The sequence below is a fragment of the Cupressus sempervirens genome, chromosome 10 (assembly GCF_028749045.1).
Source record: "Cupressus sempervirens isolate cs-2001-9-10 chromosome 10, ASM2874904v1, whole genome shotgun sequence".
Classification (NCBI taxonomy): Eukaryota; Viridiplantae; Streptophyta; class Pinopsida; order Cupressales; family Cupressaceae; genus Cupressus; species Cupressus sempervirens.
The window spans coordinates 649,099,400-649,119,727 of NC_143127.1; the positions used below are offsets into that span (position 1 = coordinate 649,099,400).

The following is a 20,328-nucleotide window of genomic DNA, read 5'->3' on the forward strand; positions in this document are numbered from 1 at the left end:
ATCTCTGATCTAATATATTTCCCTTAATAAAGATTGCCTTGTTCAATTTCTGATTGTATATGAGATCTTCCTTTGCTGATAACAGTTCTGAAAATAATATTTTATATTCTTCAATAAATCGCTGAGGAATGACTGCTAAAGATGCAGACTTGAAAAATGCTTTTGTGTGCTCTTTATCCACAAACATTCCTCTATAAATATGGCGACTAAGGAACATGACCCTAGAAGGGACATGTCCTTTCCTAGGTCCGCTAGGACTGTCTCTTATAAATCAGCACCTATTTAGGATTTAGACAAGGTAACAATTAAGTTAAATAATCTTGTTTAGTGTTTAGACAAACAAGAATTAACCTAAGATAGACGCCGGTTACCTAGAAGACAATATATCATATTTAGAGGCCTTTTCAAAGGCATCATATCATATCTATAATCAGATCCATACGATTTTTCTTATCAGAACAGTAAGATTATGAAGTTACAGAATTTAACACATGTATACGTATGTTAATAGAGACGAGCTTGGATATTTTAATATCATGGTGGCATCATACCTTTATACATATGTGTGTATATATACATATAATGCAATGATGAGGATGCCAACATAGATCATCAAAGGTATGAATTTTGATTATGTTAAAATATATAAAAGTTTTATATGTTGTCCAAGTAGCTCATGCGTGTCCAATGTATGTACCCTGTTATGCAGTTGCTAGGCCCTTACCAAGGTAGAGGTCATACTTGCCGATTGGATCAATGGACTAAAGTAGTGCCCCATTCCGTAGATCCCATTAAGCAATATTTTCTCCCCTTTGTTTGCTCCTACAACCACCTGTGCAACATTTCCACAATAATAAGAAGTTGTCCATAATAAATCACTAACAACATATAACACAGATAGTTGTAAAGAAAATAGTTAACTACCATCATTCAGTAAACAAACAACTGCTAACTACCACCATCAACATATGACAAGTAATGGCTAACTACCATCATCAAAATATGATAAGTAAAGGCTAACTACCATCATCAATAAACAATTATTCATAATAATTGATAACAACCAAATTCATATGAAACAACAGTTAAATATAACTACCCTTTTCACATGAACAAGGAAAACAATAGTTTTTAACTAATCATCTCAATGGCTATAATTTATTTTTAATTAGGTCAAAATTTTGGGATGTAACAAAGCATGAATTGGTTCTATAGGGGTTAGTAGCTTGGTAGAGCACTCCAGTAGCTATGGAAGGTCCTAGGTTTAAGTACTAACTAATTCATGAAAGCTCAACATAGTATCAGAGACAAGCCAAGCACCTAGGTAGATTAAGGAGGGGAGTTGGTAATAAGCCAAACTCAGACAAAAGATGGATTGGTCCTATAGGGGCCAGTAGCTCACTTGATAGAGCACTAGCAGCAGATGGAAGGTCCTAGGTTTGAGTCCTAGCTGGTCCATGAAAGGTCAACAGCAAACAGTCTTAAACATGGTAATTTACAGTAAAAAGGATAAATAGGGCATGAAAATGAAGCGTGACGCAAGCATTGACCTGGACAAGCCCAATTTGAGTGAAAACTGAAGAGTGGGATCAAATCCACTTAGTCACTACCTCAAATCATTGATGACAAGGCTTACTGATTCATGGCGGTCTTCACAGAAATCTGCAGCATGAATTGACAATCAAACAACTATCACAGCCAAAATCCACCAGCTTCAGACCTTCCAGCTGTACTAACACCTACATACAACTCGTACAGTGCTCTGAAGTTCTTACGTACAGTCCAATGAACATGAAAGGTACTCTTTGCAAAAGTTATTAAGGGATTGTCATAACTTGTTATTCAGTGAACGAGAAAAACATGAAGAAGTCTGATGTCCCCAGAAGTTCCAGAGTTTGAAAGAACACCAATTCTTCATTGCTAGTATTTGAACCTATCTATAGAAATATTCTAGATCATATTTGAAGAAGCAGCCACTAGCTACTTATACATTCAAAATCTGTTATGCTCGAACCTTTGTTCTGTACTATACACGTGTTTTGGAATGCCATGAGGCAATATGTAACTATCAGATTATTGATTAAGATTAGCTCATCAGCAAGAAAAGTTATTTATTTATTTGGTCCTTGACAATTCTACTTTAAACCAAACTATTATATGGGCTTGGTTCCTAAGTCAGTGACTGTTTTCTTGGACTTTAGATTTTGATCGTATTGTAGCAAATACTTATGATGCAAATGGCTCCTTTTTCACTGCCTTGATAAAATTGCTTTGGTTACTGATTCCTGTAAAAATTGTGAGGTTGTTTTAAGCATTGGTTTGTTTGATACTTATTGTTTGTGTTGCATTACTTGTTATGGTTGTTGAAAGTTTCATGATTCATTATAATATTAGCATTAAATTGTAATCTTCAAGTTCCAATATATATCTATGTTTCCTTGGTTCATAAGCTGTAGGAGATCCATATCATACTATCCAATGATAACATGAAAAATAATCAACATGTCTATATAATTAGAAACAATTCTCATAATGTTTGAGCTAGCAATCAAGAGGTGTATAATCATGTCAAATTTATGCGTCTAAAAGACAAAAAAATTTGTAAGACACGTTTGATGTTGCTCAATAACATGCTTCTCTCTAACATAGTAGTAAATGTCTATAACAATCTTCATATGCTTTATGATCTAATATTTCAAACAGAAGATAGTCAAAGAAACTTATATATGCTTTATGTTCTAATCAACAATATCTATATCATTCTCCTCAATGCTTGCTAGGTCTTCCTTTATCTTTAATTGGCATGGCTGGCTATGGAGTTACGGCATTTCTTGCTCTGCAGCTATCGAAGAGGAATAAACTGTTTGGAATCAACGAAGATAAAATCAGATGGATTTTTATGGGGATCACTAGCTCAATGACAGCTGCGAGTGCTTATTTTATGTACCTTTTGACTGTAAAGTTGGAAGGCGCATCTTGTGCATATTGTGTAACTTCAGCACTGTTGTCTTTGAGTTTACTGTTGATTTCTCTTAAGGTGCATTGCTCTTCTTCCCTGCTGAATAATAGAACATGGTTTTTCCTTAATGCCTACGTGTTGAACACAGGTTTTTGTCTACTAGTGATGAGCTTGTATGCTCTATTCTTGAAACAGGACTTCAGTTTCAAAGAAATACAACAAATAGCTGGTATCCAGTTAAGCACAGGTGCTTTGGTAATTGCAGCTTTATCAACAGCATACAGTAGTTCTGTCACTGCTTTAGCTGGGTGAGTATCAGTGACAGATTAGAAGCATTTTTCCGCTGTGCTGGAATACAAGTAAAATAAGATGTTCAGTTCCATGACAATTTTATGGTTACTTTCTAGAGCTGGTTTTATTGTATAGGTTGAGTTTCTTATCTTCATACTTTCTTCTCTGAGTTCTATTCTAGTGCAAATTGAAAAAATAAAATTCAAGAAAGTTGCCTTTAAGAAGAATGTTTAAGTCCAGAATCAATCTGATATAAACCCAGATTTTGTTAAGGAAAGTGCATCAGAAAGTAAAACGAACCCATAAAAATGAAGTAATTAATAGACAAAAAATATTCACTCATCTCCAATGGGTGAATATTGTTTCTTTATAGAATCATTTGCAATTCACTTTTTTGTCAGACATTTCCTAGACTGAGAAAATCTGGCACATCTGAAATTGCAAAATCTCATTGCGGATAGGACATTCTTTGGAAGGTAATAATCCTTCCAATGGATGTTCTCATGTTTCAAGATATAAAAACTCCATAGCTGGTTTTCTTGCCAATTTTTGTTCAAATCTTAAATCAGGCTTCAACTGACTAAATAGAATTTGCAAGTGAATCAATCAAGATATTTTTGCATTAATGAATTCCTCAGCATAAGTACCATATGTTAAAAAAATATAATATTCAAACATTGTTTAAGACATTTAGAGGATTGTCTTGCTTATGATGTGGAAGATATTCTCAGTTTCGTACTGTTCTGGTTCATTGATTAGCCTTACATACACACTTACCTCCTTTCTTTTGGATGCTGGTCGGACTCAGCAGGACTTTAGGAAATTGGTTTCCAACACAAAGTATCATTATCATGAAATTATAACCCCTCAGATTGATCCCTTTATCAAGGATTGAGTTTGAGAGCTGAATGAGACAGCATGGGTGCCTTCTTAACAATCCTAACCTAATCAAGAGGGTAGAAAGCTAAAATTAACAGATATTCAAATTTGTGATGAGGTGCACAAACTTATCATCTATTCTAACAAGTTTTGTTGCTCAAGCGGTTCAGATAATTTGTTGTTCTTCCGGAAATCCAAGTTTAGATTGAAGATCTCATGTACTTGAAGACTTTGTCACTTCAAAGAGTTCAAGATTCAAGTTTACAAGTACAAGCAAGTACAAATCATGGCCACAGGAAAATTTCCAAGAAAGAAGATGGAGAAAATTTGAGAAGATGAAGCAATTTGGGAATATGCCATCACAATTGAAGGCTTGATAATGTTGAGTATCAATAGATATTTTTCATCACAAAGGAATTGATCAAGTATACAAGATAAGGATGCTGTGGTGGTGCTCATTTGTCTTCTACCAATTAGAAAATTCCAGTTATAGGCACATTCAATCATATTATGCCATATGTACAATTTTCTCATTGGCTCTCAAAAGTATTATAATTTTCTTATTGGCCCACATGGTGGTGCTTTCATGTAATTGGTTGATAGTGTGGAAACCCTGATTAGGGTACGTAGGGATAAATCTTGGCCCTTATCTTGAATCATTCTTCACCCTTCATTGTAGTTGAGCAACTATGAAATGCCAAGGCCTTCTGATTTGTAATTGTTAGCTAGTCATTAGCTAGAGAGTAGATTAGATGTAAGAGTAGAACTAGAGTAGGATGAGACTTGTTGAAAATGTTTCCATAATGCTATCAAAGTACTTGATGATTCATTGTTGGTCGTCATGATGGATTACTTAATGGTGTTCTGAAGTGTTGAATGGTTTCTCCAATTCCTCATTTAGGATTTTATTTCATGTTAAGTAGAAGTAGATGAATGGAAGATATTTTTGAATGGTGATTAATAGTGGAGCTAGTGCTCATACCTTTTGGTACTTGCTGATTGTGAGTAGCAATGCAAGGTTAGGTTTGTGCCTGAAGTCGAAGTGTTCAGTTTCTATTGGAGATGTTCATTTAGATTGCGTTTTCACAAGGTATTTGGATGAATATTGACAATGTGAAAATTATTTTTGCATCCATAGAAGATAGCACCTTCCTATACCTAGTTGATACGACGAAGTAAGGATTGGTTAGAGGCTCACCCTTCATCAACATCTTCTTGCATTCTTAAAGCTAGATTAGATTTTTTTTACTTGAAGTTTGTTTGTTGGAAGTAATTAGAAGAAGTTAAAGCCAAGTTGATATCCATTGAATGAGTAGCGTAAGTCCCTTTGCCATAACTAACATAAGACATCATTATAACTGAGTGGAAGTTTACAATAGGAAGGAACCTTGAGGTTGTGTCATTTGATCACATGATTCATCTACATTGTTTAGCATATGAGCATCCTTATTCAGGAGAGGATTGGATGTTTTGTGTTTCACCTTGAAACATTGAGTGTTTGATTCTGCATGTTGTAGTGGAACAAAACTCACATCAACAAGTATCATCACTGATCTTGTAACAACTCCTATTCTGTTAGCTTATGACAACTAGACAAGAAAAATGACTTGGAATTTGCTCTTCATCTGGTTCATGACCGTGCTGTTATCTGAAATGGAAAAGAAAATGACATGACAGATTTCTAGGAAAACTAGTTCACAAGGAAAGTAATTTGTCTCTTGAAAACTGAATAGGAAAGAAAATTGATCAAACCTGTTGCTGGATGCTGCACCCTTTTCATGGCTGCAGAAGATCTAATTGCGGCTACTCGATTGTTCACTCCGAGTTAAAGGGGGATGCCGCTGGTGACTGCAGTATTCAAAATTGTTGAGTTGGCATTCCATTTTGAAACGTTGAGCTGAAATGTAGCCGAGGGTCCCTATTAAGATGACATGTGTTTTGACTGCTCTCCTCACACCATTGGATCGGATAAAATATTCCACGGGTTATATCTAACATTTGTAAAATTTTGATTTTTTAAAGGAAACATTATTCCACCCATAGATCAAAATAGCTCAAACTTCTTGGCAATAAGTCTACTTATCGCGATAACTTGATCCAGGTGCAAATACACATTAACTTCCACATCGAAAAATATTTTTAAGAAGTTGGTAAAATATTGCAGAGAATTTGGTAAAATATCACAGAGAAGCTGGTAAAATATCACAATAGTTTGTAAACTTATCGGCCGCAGTCCGCTTCGAGGGACTGGCAGCCCAAAAAGGTGCATATTACATTTTTCTAATTGTAAATTGGTGTTTGGAGGGGAAAAAAGGGTTTAGAGGCGAAAGAACATGATTTGTAGCATTGCAGAGCAATTTGTTGTGGATTTGAAGCAGATTTGAAGAGATTTTTTAAGTGAATACAGATTCACAAGTTCCCGATATTTTCCTGATAAGTTGCCGACTTATCTGCGACACTTTCTGGATTATTTTTGCCTTTGGTAATAAGTTGCTGATAACGATATATCGCAAACCATAATTAATAAAAATACATTTTTTATTCATTCAATGTATATAATTTTAAGCATAAACATGTGATTAGTAAATATACCAATGGTGATGATATTAATCAATATGATAAAATCAGATAATAAAAGTGAAATTGAAATATAAATAAATAATTAACAATATAATGTAATGTATAATTATCACAAGATAATCTATCTACCAAGTCAAAGATATATTGGTACCATTAAGTATTCATACATTTCACATACAGTCTTCATGCATAGCAATACAAACAGCTATGTAGAAGTCATATAACATGTAAATACAACTAAAACAATCATTTATGTATAATAATGTATTAATATTATACAATTAAAGTCATCAACAATATTCATACATCCTATTAATATTAAGCGTGTTAATACAATAGTAATGTGAAACTTATAATTACACATACCAATGAAACAATGGCAATAGGGTCATGCCGGGTCATTAAGTATATGTATAGCTTGGGCAAAAACATGAGATGACCAAACCAAAGAAGGAATACAATCAGGGAATAAGAAAGTAGCATTAACACCGATAAAACTAGAGTGTGCACTGAGTCAGCAATACAGTGGCAGTGATTAGGATTATACAATGATTATTTAGCAATCACTAATATGATTAAATAGGAAGAATATGGGACAAGATGTAACACAGATCTTTTGAATGATGACACCCAATATGATCGAATGAAATACTGATATATAATAGAAAATTTATAGAGCAAAAGAAACAAGTAATTTATTTGCATTCATGTTGGAAGACAAGAAACATAAAAGGAATGAAAAGAAACTACCTTGCATTGATCATTGATAGGGTCAAACAAGTTAATAAAGGCTAAGTACAAAGGGAAAATCCGAAATCACAGGGTGATCTATTCTTGTCATTACTAAACAACTTATAGGTAAAGTCATGCTTAAGGTATGTTCTCAATGATCACTTTAATTATTAGGCTTGACTTTCCAATATTTAAAATGACAAATGATTAAGTGAATTATCTTATAAAGAGAACTACATTAAAGAAATAAATCAATTATTTATATATGGATTGTTGTATGCATTTAAATACAAACCATTGAACTAAAAATGTATTGACATAGGTTTAGACATACATTAATATAGAATGGGTTAGAAATATATATGAATTAATTTATATGGAACTTCTATATGCTAAGAATAGAAAACTTAAAATTATGTGTGTGTATGGAAAATATATGTGACGAATATATCAGAATTATATATATTTATAGAGTATATTATTATATGTATATTTTGTAATACAAAGACTTAAAATGTTTATAGTCTATTCCTTTCTCCCTTGCTATATTATCGAGAGTTGATAGATGGTATTGTGTAGGGAAAGGCGGAGTAAACCCATAGTATGTAATGCTGTCAAGTGCCCTACGACATGTATATCGATGCTCTCCCTAGGGTTGAGTTTGGGAGAGAAGTAAGGAATTGAGTCTTAAACATGTTAATTACTAAATGTATTATGAATTTGGATGCTTATTCAAAAGCATTATGTTTATGATGTAAGATAATAATATATACTAAGATAATTCTTTAATTACTCATTAGCACAACCAAGCGGACAGGTAGTTTGCATAGGGGAAGGAGTAATTCTATCAATTTGAGTCTCAATATGGGTGAGAATTATGAGGGAGCATCAAGTTGATTATTTCAATACTCGAGTAGTAGTAATTCTCCATTTGCCTTAGGGTTAATGATTAGGAGAGGGTTAAGGAGTAAGAAGTATCTTAGTATGAAACAAACATAATCCAAACCCTAATTGGAAATTCTTAGTGAAAATCAACTAAGGCCCTAACAAGGGTCATTACACGATATTTTGAACTATGATTCCAAGTTCCAACAACTTGTTTATGACTTAACTATTAAAATCACACAAACCATGATCTTAGTGTTGACAAACACCATGTCTACTTTCGTTGTCAATTGGAAAGGAATTGCATGGCGGGCCTGAGTTCGAATTTCCCAAATAGCTATTTCAACAATCAAGATTTTGGTCTTTTGTCTTGTTTTGTTTATTTTCTGACATCGTTTTGGTGTTTCTGTTGCAGCCGACTCTTTTGTTTGTATGCTGTGTCCCATAAACCTTCCTGGTTTTTTGTTGGGCATTAATATTATTATCTTATCTTATCTTATCTTAATCTTATACTCTGATTTAGTTTTGTGACCCTTTCTCACATACTCTTATGCTTTGTCATCTCACTTTATACTTCCGTGGACATCCTGATTTTATTGTCATGAACCAATACGTGAACCCTCTCAAGTAATTTTATTGTCATCATATCTACTTCATCAACTAGTTTGTTACATTTCTTAGTAGCATCCTCTTTTCTCTGATATGCTTAGAGTTTCTTTTGTGCTCCTAAATTGTTGGAAGGGAAACCCTACAAAAACATCAATGATCCATGATTAAATGATGATGTAATAGAGGCTATTAAAGCCATATTTGTTCATAATGAAGAATTTGTAATACGAAGGTCAAGGGATGCCATAATGGGCAAATGCGTCTAATTGAGCCATGTATGGGCTTAAAGGTAGAACAAAAAGTGTTTTTGTGATTTTGCATTCATGAGGTCTCAAATGACTGTATTCATGTAATAGGAATGTTGATTAAATCCATGATAAAAAAGTTCAAAGGTTATGTAAGTTGTCAAGGTTGACAGCATAATAATAGTTATGTTTTAGAAAATACCAACCACCAAATTGGCTCCATGTGTTGTTAAGGGGAGTTGTGTTGGTTAGGATGGTTGAGAACAAGTTAAACATATTGGAAAATGTTTCAAACGGAAGAGTTGCCCGATGCATGAAGGTTGACATTAATAGAAGTTGGATTTTCTGCAATTTATCTTGTTGGGTTTTGATGGCTACAGTTTGTTCATAGTCATTTTCGATTGTATTTTGCTGTATTGTTCTAACTGACATTGAATTTGATGGAGGACGGAATGCTCTTCATTTTGGTTTTTGTTTCATTCAATTCTGTCAAGTATTGGCTGAGATATTGTCAGGATCCCTGCTGGCTCTCTTCGAATTATGTTGTAGAATTGTTTTGTGTTTTTTGGAATTTTGCAATTTTTTTTGATTTTTTTAATATATATATTTTTTGGAATTTTCAGAATAGATGAATGCAAAACTTAATTGCAGGAGACTGAAGATAACTCGCACCAACTTTTTTTGCAATTGAACAATGATAGGATATTTACAAATGTTCACACATATATGCATTAAAACTTGATTGTAACAAAGAATGTGGGAGTTGAGGTTGACGTTGATGAAGTAATTAATTGCAGCCTTACAAAGATGTACGCTGCCACAGTAAGAATGGAATTGCTGCTGAAAGTAAAACGCAGCTCTATAAGGGAAAGCACTGCCAGACCAGACCTCACGCCACCCCCTTAATGCAGATGGTGTCAGCATATAATTGAAATGCTGCTTCAGCAGAAGAATCACAGGTTATCAAACATGGACCACAGCTTATGCCAACTCCACAAAATGGCATTGGATTGCAAGAAATTGTGCAGCAGATTCAATGCAACTAAAATCAGTTTCCCTCTGTTCTCAAATCGCAGCCAGATATTTAATTGAATGATACAATGAAACCATCAATTGCTCAGATAAATTGCAGATCAATTATTCAGCAGATGAACACAATTCACTGGTATAGAGGACCAGCTCAGAGACATGGTTGTCAGGTTATAAACTGGAATAGCATGGTGATATTATTAGTATCCAACATGAATCAATCTAATACAAACAGCGAGACTTGCAAGAAGCATATATGAAGAAATCAACAATGCAGTCAGTGCCGTGATAATATAGAATTCATACACAGGCTGAGTCTACCATGAAAGGTTATCTTTAATATCAACGGGGTCATTAATAGTTGGAGTGCTGAAGATAAGATTCTAACACATTTGCAAGATACACTATTGTACCATAACTATTAGATGCCGAGATAATACTTCTAATGTTGATACTCTGAGAATATGGGGATATTAATAGTGATACCTCGAGAGTACAATTTTATGGGAGATATGGATTCACTATTGACAGAAGATCTTTGCTCATTCATTTAATTCTAATGACACAAGCAACCATTACAAGGGATTTAGGCATTAGAGTGTATCTGATTATGAAGACTAATTTGGTTCTCTAATAATCCTTAGATGGTAAAACATTAATTAGCGTAGAGTCTGGAAATGAGAAATTTTGATGAAGCAAGCCTTCTACTTATAATGTTGACTACCCTCTTGCCGTCGGGTATCCAAAACTAGTAAAGAAGCACTGTTAAAGTGCAGACAAGCTCAACATATAAAGATCATTTCAGTTCAGGATAGCCTTCAGTACATTCTCGATAAGTCTATTACTTCTACCCAAGCTCAATGAAGGTGTAAAGTAGTCAGAAAAAAGTCTCTTAGTGCATATGCCCAGACAAGGGGACATTACAGTGGTATTAGAGCACGATCTTGCTATCCAGTAGGGTGAATTTTAAATAATGGCCAACCTCTAAGAACAAAAAATTTTTGTCAAAAGTGAAGTATGTGAAAAGTTGTATCATACTTTCAAGAAAGATTGTAGATACTTTATGGCGGCCCATGATTAAATTATACAAGACATTACAGAAGAATTGCAGATAACCTTGTAAAAGATTTGCGGAAGAAGTAAAACATCAGCCCTTTGACAAATAACAATCTGAGGGCAATCAACACCTTGATCTACATCTAACAAATAACATCCATCGCAAGACATAACATGTACCTGGTAGCATATACCAAAGAAGGAACATCAAATAGCAAGAAGTGGTCAGGGGAAGGATTCAAGTAAGAGGAATTGATAATTCAGCAATATTCAGATGGAACTGAAAAAGGATACGAGGATAACAGTAAACAATATATAATGACACATCAATACATTCAAGAGCAATCACTAATTTAGTGTTTTCTTAGAGTTAATCACAAATTCTTTCAGAATATTGTATCTGTTGAGATCAATAGAATGTAATAATCCCTATAGGTTATAACTTCTTCAAACACCAAAAATCTTTATACTTCAGTGGTTTGACATTTCGTCAAACACTTTGCAAGCAAGCTCTGATACCACTGTAATAACCCTCCTCAAATCTGCCCTCAAAAAAATGCTGATAAAAGCTCAATGAATTTCGTCAAACAATTCACATGCAAGGGACGTATGACTGATATAGTATTTCAGCTAGCTTCAAATGACTTTTTCTTCAATTTGCATCAATGAGAATCTTGTGCTAGAAGACTACAATGGACTGGTTGTAGACGGCTGTAATAATTTTTCCTTCAATGCTGCCCCTTTTGCTTTGCTTTTTTCGAACTGTTTTTTCGGCCTGCTTTTTCGGTTCCGCTTTTTCGGACTGCTTTTTCGTACTCGCTTTTTCAGCTTGCTTTTTTGGTTCCGCTTTTTCAGACTGCTACTATGTTGAATCTCAAGACCATATCTTTCAATGGCGTCAAGATTTCCAGCTTGAAGGGATTTTGTCCTTCAAACTATTGAGACATGATCTCCAGAAAATTCTCCAATTTCTTTGATATTTCCAAGCATGCTAAAAAGAAGCTCTTCCATTTCTTTTATAGTGTTCTCACAAGAGCTCCATCTTTTGTTTTCTCAATGTGGGATAAAAGATAACTCCCTTTATGTAACTTATGTCTCCAATGTGTTATAAAATAAAGGGGACTCTTTTAAATATTTCCCACAAACTATAGTCTATGCATTAATAAAGTTAAATATTTAAATTTAACTTTATAAAATAGCTTTATCAATGCATAACAAATCTTATCAATGATAAACAAGTCTTCTTGTTGATTTTAAACAATTACCATCGACATACCGCTGCCACTGGATGCCCGACCATATCCAAGATGACTTACTATAAATAGTAAGTATGCCCAAAGTTGCCTCAAAACCCCTTAGAAAGACCTGCAACTGAAACTATCTAGGCCAAATGGCCTCTAAGTCCCTTTAATGTCCTGGTTAGCCTACGGGACCATGGGGAAATAGGCTAACGACAACATCATGCTATGAATGCTAAAAAAGGGGACATTACATAGAAAGAAGATATAAACTACTCCAAGTAGCCACTAATAAGAGGGAAAAATAATACATCATAATTCCTAGAGGGAATTAAGGCAGGAAGCTAACCTCTCTGAAGGACTTCACAAGATATTTTATAACTGAATATTCTTAAGGAAGTGAGGTAGAGAATCGAGTATTCTCTAAAGGAACCACTATATATTGTTAAGGAAAAAAAACATATGCATATGTAACAATGGATATACCCAGAGCGGGTATCCATAAGGCCTAGGATGAGAGAAAATTCTCTCCTAGGAAAGATGGATCTTTTGAGATTGATTATCCATAAGGTCTTAACAAGAGGAAGTAATGTGAGGAGATGGTGCTTAGTGGAGAGTTGTTCTATCAATTAGAGCCCTAGGAAGCTCTCCTCCTGGAACTAAGCATCCAATCACAATCTCTCCTTAAGAAAGAGATTAAATTGGGATTTAGGATCTTATATTTTATTGATTTACAATATTGATAATCTTATACAAATTTTCTTGTTGGAGTACTAACATATGATGCAGGTCTATCTGCTAAGAAGCTAGTCATCACCAACTCAGGTAGCGGGTACAACAATCTAAACTTTGAGTGTATGGTTCAGAATATCATGAAGAAACATCTCTTTGACATTGGCTTATTCCAACTTGTAATTAGAGGAAGGAATCTACCTAAGCTTTTAAAATGTGTATGCTTTGTGTTTGCATCCTGTCTTCATGCATTAATGTGTATATTGTTAGATAGCTGGGGGGGGGGGTGAGTCAATTATAACCAGTTGTCCTACAGGCCTCAAAACAATTTACCACAAACTCAAACACTTTAATATTTCAGATCACTAGCTTGGTAAATAGATCTAACATTCAACTTAATCATTCAAACACCTTTTAACTTCTTCTACTGAGTATCAGAGTAAACTTCCAGCTGTTAGAGTGGGGTTGCCGTTGCACCAAAAGATCGATCTGTCAATGCTTGATACAACCACTCGACTTATAGTACACGAGGCAGTTAAGCCCTTGTCACGAATCTTGAGGGGAGCGCTGAACAAATTTCTAACAATCTCCCCCTCAACGTTACCCGAGCGTCTGAGGATTCGAACCTGTGACCAAGCTTTGATACCACTTGTTAGAGTGGGGTTTCTGTTGCACCAAAAGACCTATTTGTCAATGCTCGATACAACCACTCACTTTATAGTACACAGGAGGCGATTAAGCTCTTGTTATGAATCCCAAGGAGAGCGCTGGACAAATTTCTAACACTAGCTTATACTGAGTTGCAACAATAAACTGTAAACATGAAATAAACATGCAACACAATAAGTATCCACACAACTTTGACACAAGTATTTAACATGGAAAGCCTGTTAAGGGAAAAACCACCTGGGACCAGCAACCCAAAAATTTCACTTTTCTAAAGTGAGCTCTGTTAGGAGCCAACATTGTTAAAGGTTGCATACACATTGTTAATGTGACCTTGTTAAAGGATTTTTACCAAAGATCATCTAGACCTTATCACTCCTTGAAATATCTAAAGAGTGGCTTACTCTAAAAGTTTTAAAAAACATTCAACAGAATGTCACCATACAATGGATTTACAAATAAGACTATAAGGTCCACTCAGTTAAGAGATTTTCTGCTACAATGGTTAGAGAGTAACAATGAAATGATCTGTTAGGTTTTAGCACTACCTTGCTTATTCATATCTCTATGTCGCTCCATCTCTTTCCTCTTTCGTCCTCTTTCTTCCTTCTGATCCCATTTGGCTGATCCACTTACTCACACATTAATTTAGCACTTCTCTTGCTTGATCTTCACAATGCAGTTCTGCTTGCTTATCCTTCTGGGTATCACTTGCTTCTTCAACTTCATCAGCCATAATGAACATTGAGTTCACCCTTAAATAAAAAACTTTTGCTGCTCCTCTAGAATTTTCTAGGTTTTGTTGCTTAATCACAATTGTCAAATCTTCATCAGGTTTAGGTTCATTGAATCTAGACTCGGGTAATATACATCCACCTTAAACTTTGTGCTCCAATTCAAATTGTTAAATCTCCATCATATCTTCTTTGAATTTCTGTAGTCATAGATCTCATAACTAACTCCATCCTTATCTTCGAAACTTCTCGAACAATCTTTATTTTCATCTCATATTGGCCTCAGATTAAATCTTTTCTAAACTGTTCTTCCTTTCCATGCGTGGTTAGCATTACATCTTGCTCGGTCAACACTAGACCCAGTTAACTCTGTAATTACTCGGTTAACACTATACATCTTTCACATCTTCATCAGGTGGTCAATTGCATCTGTAATAGCTTGATTAATACTATGGTTCTTCATTTACCAACCAAACTGTCTTGTTTATACATGATCTCAACACTTAATCAAATCATGTAGAACAATCAAACCCAACAGTATATTGTCAAAGTCTAACTCATTCAAGTGCCCATTGAATATCATACACTTATTAACACTTACATCATCACTTTACTTTCTTCAAACCCTCTTTATCAATCAAATGATATGACATTCTATTGAATTAGCATAATGTCTAACCAATTAAGGCTTGACATCAATGACTCTTTGACATACATTAACATCATTATCAATTGGGGCCAACATATACTTCATGTTTGCATTGTTTTTTCATACACTAATGTATATATATTTTTTGCATGCTTTGTGTTTTCATATATCCTCATATATGTTTCTTAGTGAGTGCCAAGTGTCAGTGACATTCTCAATGAGTGTCAAAAGTAAGGACATTATTAAGGAGTATCGAGCATCATGAACATTCTTAGCAAGCATTAAGATTAAGGGAATTTTGTCAAGATGGAGCAAGGGCATTCTTAGTGAGTGTTGAAGTTAAAGAGGACATTCTAATGAAGTTGTAATTCTTAAAAAGGAATTAAGAGAAAGACTCTACATCTCTGAAAGCTTACTCATCCAGAAAGAAAGCGACATTTAGCAAGAGTCAATTCACAAGTGTTACTACAGTAGATCAAGATAACTTTTATTCATATTTTTTATTTATTTTTGAATAACATGATGAAATATTTTCAAGATGATATGTTAATAACCTCAACTTGAAATTGTCATTTTAGGATCAAAGATGCACCAAAGGATCTAATTGCTTGAGGACAAGCAGTTTGAGGAAGGGTAGACTATCATGTCCCCAATTTTCTTCCAATAAAATATAATAATAAATAAAAATAAAATAAAATGAATAAATAAATTATAATATAATTCATTTAAATTAACTATATTAGTTTTATAATATAAATAGCACAATATCATTATGTAATCACAATTAATTATTATTTAGAACATAGTATTTATATAATGTTGTCAAGTAATAATAGAATATAATTATAGTATAGTTAAAAGAGATAGTAAATAACAATCATAAATAAATAAATGATAAACAATAACACATATTTCACACACACACACACACACACACATATCATTCAGTCAATATTTAAAATACAAAGTCATATTAAAGACTAGCGCCAAAGTAGTTGTGGCCAAATTTAAGGGATGCGACTTTTTTTTTCCATCCCGAGTGGAAATATTTAGAGGGATTACTACTGATTGTAGGGATATCATGGGAAGGAAATAAAATAAGAAAGGAAGATTATTAAAGGCAGTGAATTTATACAGTCAGCAAATCACCACTTCAGCATTTTGTTTTCGAACCAAATTCAGCATAGGATAATCCAGCATTTGATATCACCTTCAACATCTGACATACATAAGAAACATTCATTGATAAGAAAATACCCATAACGCAACGGGTCTCAGGATCTGTAATTTAGCCAAAGAAGGAAGATATTTGATTCCATAGCAGATAAGAACCAGTAAAAGAGACGAGTCAACTACTACAGAGATGAAGACCATAAAATGAGGATACTTAGATGAGACCATTCTCAATGCTAAACCCAGGCATCGACCATTAGAGAATTGACATAGATAATATGTTGAAGAGATATGGACACAATCATCAAATGAAATTCCGATATCCAATATGCCTAAACCAGTCTGCAATATTGTTGAATAACCAGTAAGGAGTCAGTACAGAGTCTACAGGCACATGGTGGTTAGGTTATAAACTGGAATTTCATGGTGATATCATTAGTATCCAACATGATTCAATCTAATACAAACAGCGAGAGTTGCAAGCAGCATATATGAACAAGTCGACAATACAGTCAGCGCCTTGATAATATAGAAATCATACACAGATGAAATCTACCATGAATGGTTATCTTCAATATCAACGGGGTCATTAGTAATCGGAGTGCTGAAGATAAGATTCTAACACATTCGCAAGATACACTATTGTACCATAACTATTAGGTGTCGAGATAATACTTCTAATATTGATATTATGAGAATATGGGGATATTGAAAGTGATATCTTGAGAGTACAATTTTATGGGAGGAAATGGATTCATTACTGACAGAAGATCTTTGCTCATTCATTCAATTCTAATGACACAAGCAACCACTACAAGGGATTTAGGCATTAGAGTGTATCTGATTATGAAGACTAATTTGGTTGTCTAATAATCCTTAGATGGTAAAACATTAATTAGTGTAGAGTCTGGAAATGAGATATTTTGATGAAGCAAACCTTCTACATAGTAGCATAATTAGCATGTTGACTACCCTCTTGCTGTCGGGTATCAAAACTAGTAAAGGAAGTACTGTTAAAGTGCAGACAAGCTCAACGTATAAAGATCATTGCAGTTCAGGATAACCTTCAGTACATTCTTGATAAGTCTATTACTTCTGCCTAAACTCAATGAAGGTGTAGAGTAGTCAGAAAAAAGTCTCTTCTGATTAAATCAGACTCTTAATGCATAGGCCCAGACAAGGGGACATTACATAATCTTATCAATGCATGGAATTGAATATGGGTTCTTAATAGTCCTTCTGTTCAACATCCAATAATCAATGCACATCCTAAGCATACCATTCTTTTTGTTCACCAAAACAACTAATGAAGCAAAAGGGGACTTACTCAACCTAATATGTCCCATAGCGAGCAACTCCATCTTTCAACCACTTAGGGTGCTGGTAAGGAGTAATCATAATGAGGTTAGTGCCCTCTAGCTTAGTGATGTGCTCTATGCCTCTATCAGGTGGCCTGCCAGGCGGTAAGTCATTAAACACTTTAGAGTGTTTAGTTCTAAGATGTTGTATTTTAGGATGGTAGGTGATTTTTTTGTCCTATCAAATGTAGGCAACATCCTACACTTTGCTTCCCAATCAATTGTATCATGCTCAACAAGATGTTGTATACGTCTAAAATAAATCAATTTCAGATTGCTATTTCTAGTAGCCTTAAGGATGTGAATTTTACCATCCTTAATGAACCTCATTTCCATCTCCTTGGTGTTGAGATAAATGTCCTCTATGGTGTGTAACCATCTCATACCAAGAACCACATCAGTACTCCCCATGTCCACAACATAAAAATCTGCCTTAAATGAATAGTTATTCAGCTTCTTGGGAAGCTCAGAAATCATCTTATCGCATACTTAAGAGTGTAACCATCAACAACCTGCACTCTAAGGCCCTCAAACTCCTTTGTCTCAATACCCCTATTGGAGACCAATCGTGAATCAATGAAGTTATGAGTAGCACCTATATCAATAAGAGCAATAATTCGCTGCCTTGCCAAGAGACCGGGAAGCCTAAATGATCCGTCCTCTCTCATGCTAGAAAGGTATACCACCTTAAGATTAGAATCATCAATAACTTCATCATTGTTAACTGCTTCCTCATGTGTGTCTTGTTCATTTCCAGTTGGCTGTTCTGAAAAATTAGAACTCTCTTCCTCATCGTAAAACCACTCCATGATCCTCTTTTTACCCTTAGGCTTCAAAGGGTAATCATGTTTGTCATTAGAGAGACCCTTACATTAAAAACAAAGGCTCCTCCTCCCTAGATCATTAAGAGTCTCCTGATCTAAAGTGGCTGCCATAGGTCTCTTAGAATCAAATTTGTCATCCTTCTCAGGGTTTGCCTTATTATCATATGATGAAGTAGTAGGTTTGGAAGCAAAATTGCTTCATGGGGTAGACATCTCTAAGTTCCTTGCCATTTTCATAGCTTCCTATAAGGTAGGCGTATCCAAGGACTTAACCCACCCTTTGAGAGGCCCAACTAGTCCCTCAACAAATAACATAACCCGTCTCCTCTTTGAAATGTCATACACCATCACAGATAAGTGCTGAAACTCACTAATGAATGCCTCAAGACCCCCTGTCTGTCTCAACTGTGCCAGCTCTCTGTAATAATTCTCAGGTTCTTTCTTGTCAAATCTCTCTACCAATCTATGACCAAACTCCTTGTAGGATACTATCTGATCATGGTGCAGTGATACTAAACCATGGTACCACCAGTCATGGGTTATCTCATCCAAGTGCTACACAACAAAGCAAATGACATCCTCCTCAGTCATGGGACGCAAAGAAAGATAAGTGTCAAGCCTATGTACCCAAGCTCTCGCTGTAACCTTCCCATTGCCATCAAAGTAAGTCAAGGTCATCTTGCTGGTTGCCTGTTTCAGATCACTCTGTCGATGCCTCTATCTCTTAGGTCCAGGCCTACCTCTTGTTTGCTCTCTTTTTGGCCTACGTTTCAAACTTGAATTCCATATAGTAAAAGAGTAGTAACAAGGAAATTTAAATGCCACACGCTGATGGAATGGTTGTCTCTAAATTCGGTCTACTTAAACATACAATTGAAATCAAATGTAGAGTATACTTATTGCCAAATGCTAGTTTTAAGACTTAAAACTGAAGTCAAAAACACTTAAAACACAAAAATCAGCTAAAGGATTCTCCAATGGGCATAGGCTTTGGGAGCTTTAAGATTGGCATACAAAATTTTGCCAAAAGCTAAATCTGAAATGTTAAACAATTTTGGATGCTTCTTTTTCAAAGAAACTTACATTTTTTTTTCTTGTTTTCCATTTTAAGATTGTGACATAAGTTTCAATAAATCTAACCTAGAGACATCTCAAATATAAATTAACTATCTAATGCAAAAAAGAAGAGACTTACAATGGGTGTACATGTTGGAGCTCAATAATATCTTTGATTACATGTTGGAATCACTCATGCTTTGATACCATGTTGAAGTGAACACCCAAGATCTTAATTTTTAATACCAAATAACTTGACAAAGACAAGAGAGAAGCAACAAGAGAAGATGCCATCCCACCAGATAAGAATACAATATGATTGTGATATACAAGATGATTTCTAGTGCTAGAGATAACTTCCTTATATAGGCAAGGCAAGGCATAGGATTAGACAAGATCATAACATTTCTCTTAAGCCTATGCCATGAGACAACTAACAAAGACAAATTTTAAATCACCTTGGACACATGTAAATGAGATAAGATCTCATCAAGACAACTAACGCTTAAAGACAAATTTCTAGGACATAAAGAAACATGACATTTTAATAGGATCCATTAGGTGAACTAGTAAGTAAAACACTTTATTCATACCAACACCCTCCTAAGCCCAACCTAGAAGGACCAAACCAAT

At 34.7% G+C, this 20,328-nt stretch overlaps 1 protein-coding gene across 1 annotated transcript in view; it reads left to right on the forward strand.

Annotated features, from left to right (window-relative positions):
• LTO1 (NAD(P)H dehydrogenase (quinone)s) overlaps positions 1–20,328 on the forward strand; it is a 155,433-nt gene that overhangs the window by 22,523 nt on the left and 112,582 nt on the right. Inside the window, exons 3-4 of the mRNA XM_089802969.1 lie at positions 2,781–3,037; positions 3,155–3,267. Of these exons, the coding sequence (XP_089659095.1) occupies positions 2,781–3,037; positions 3,155–3,267 (370 nt within the window). The remainder of the gene's footprint in view (positions 1–2,780; positions 3,038–3,154; positions 3,268–20,328) is intronic.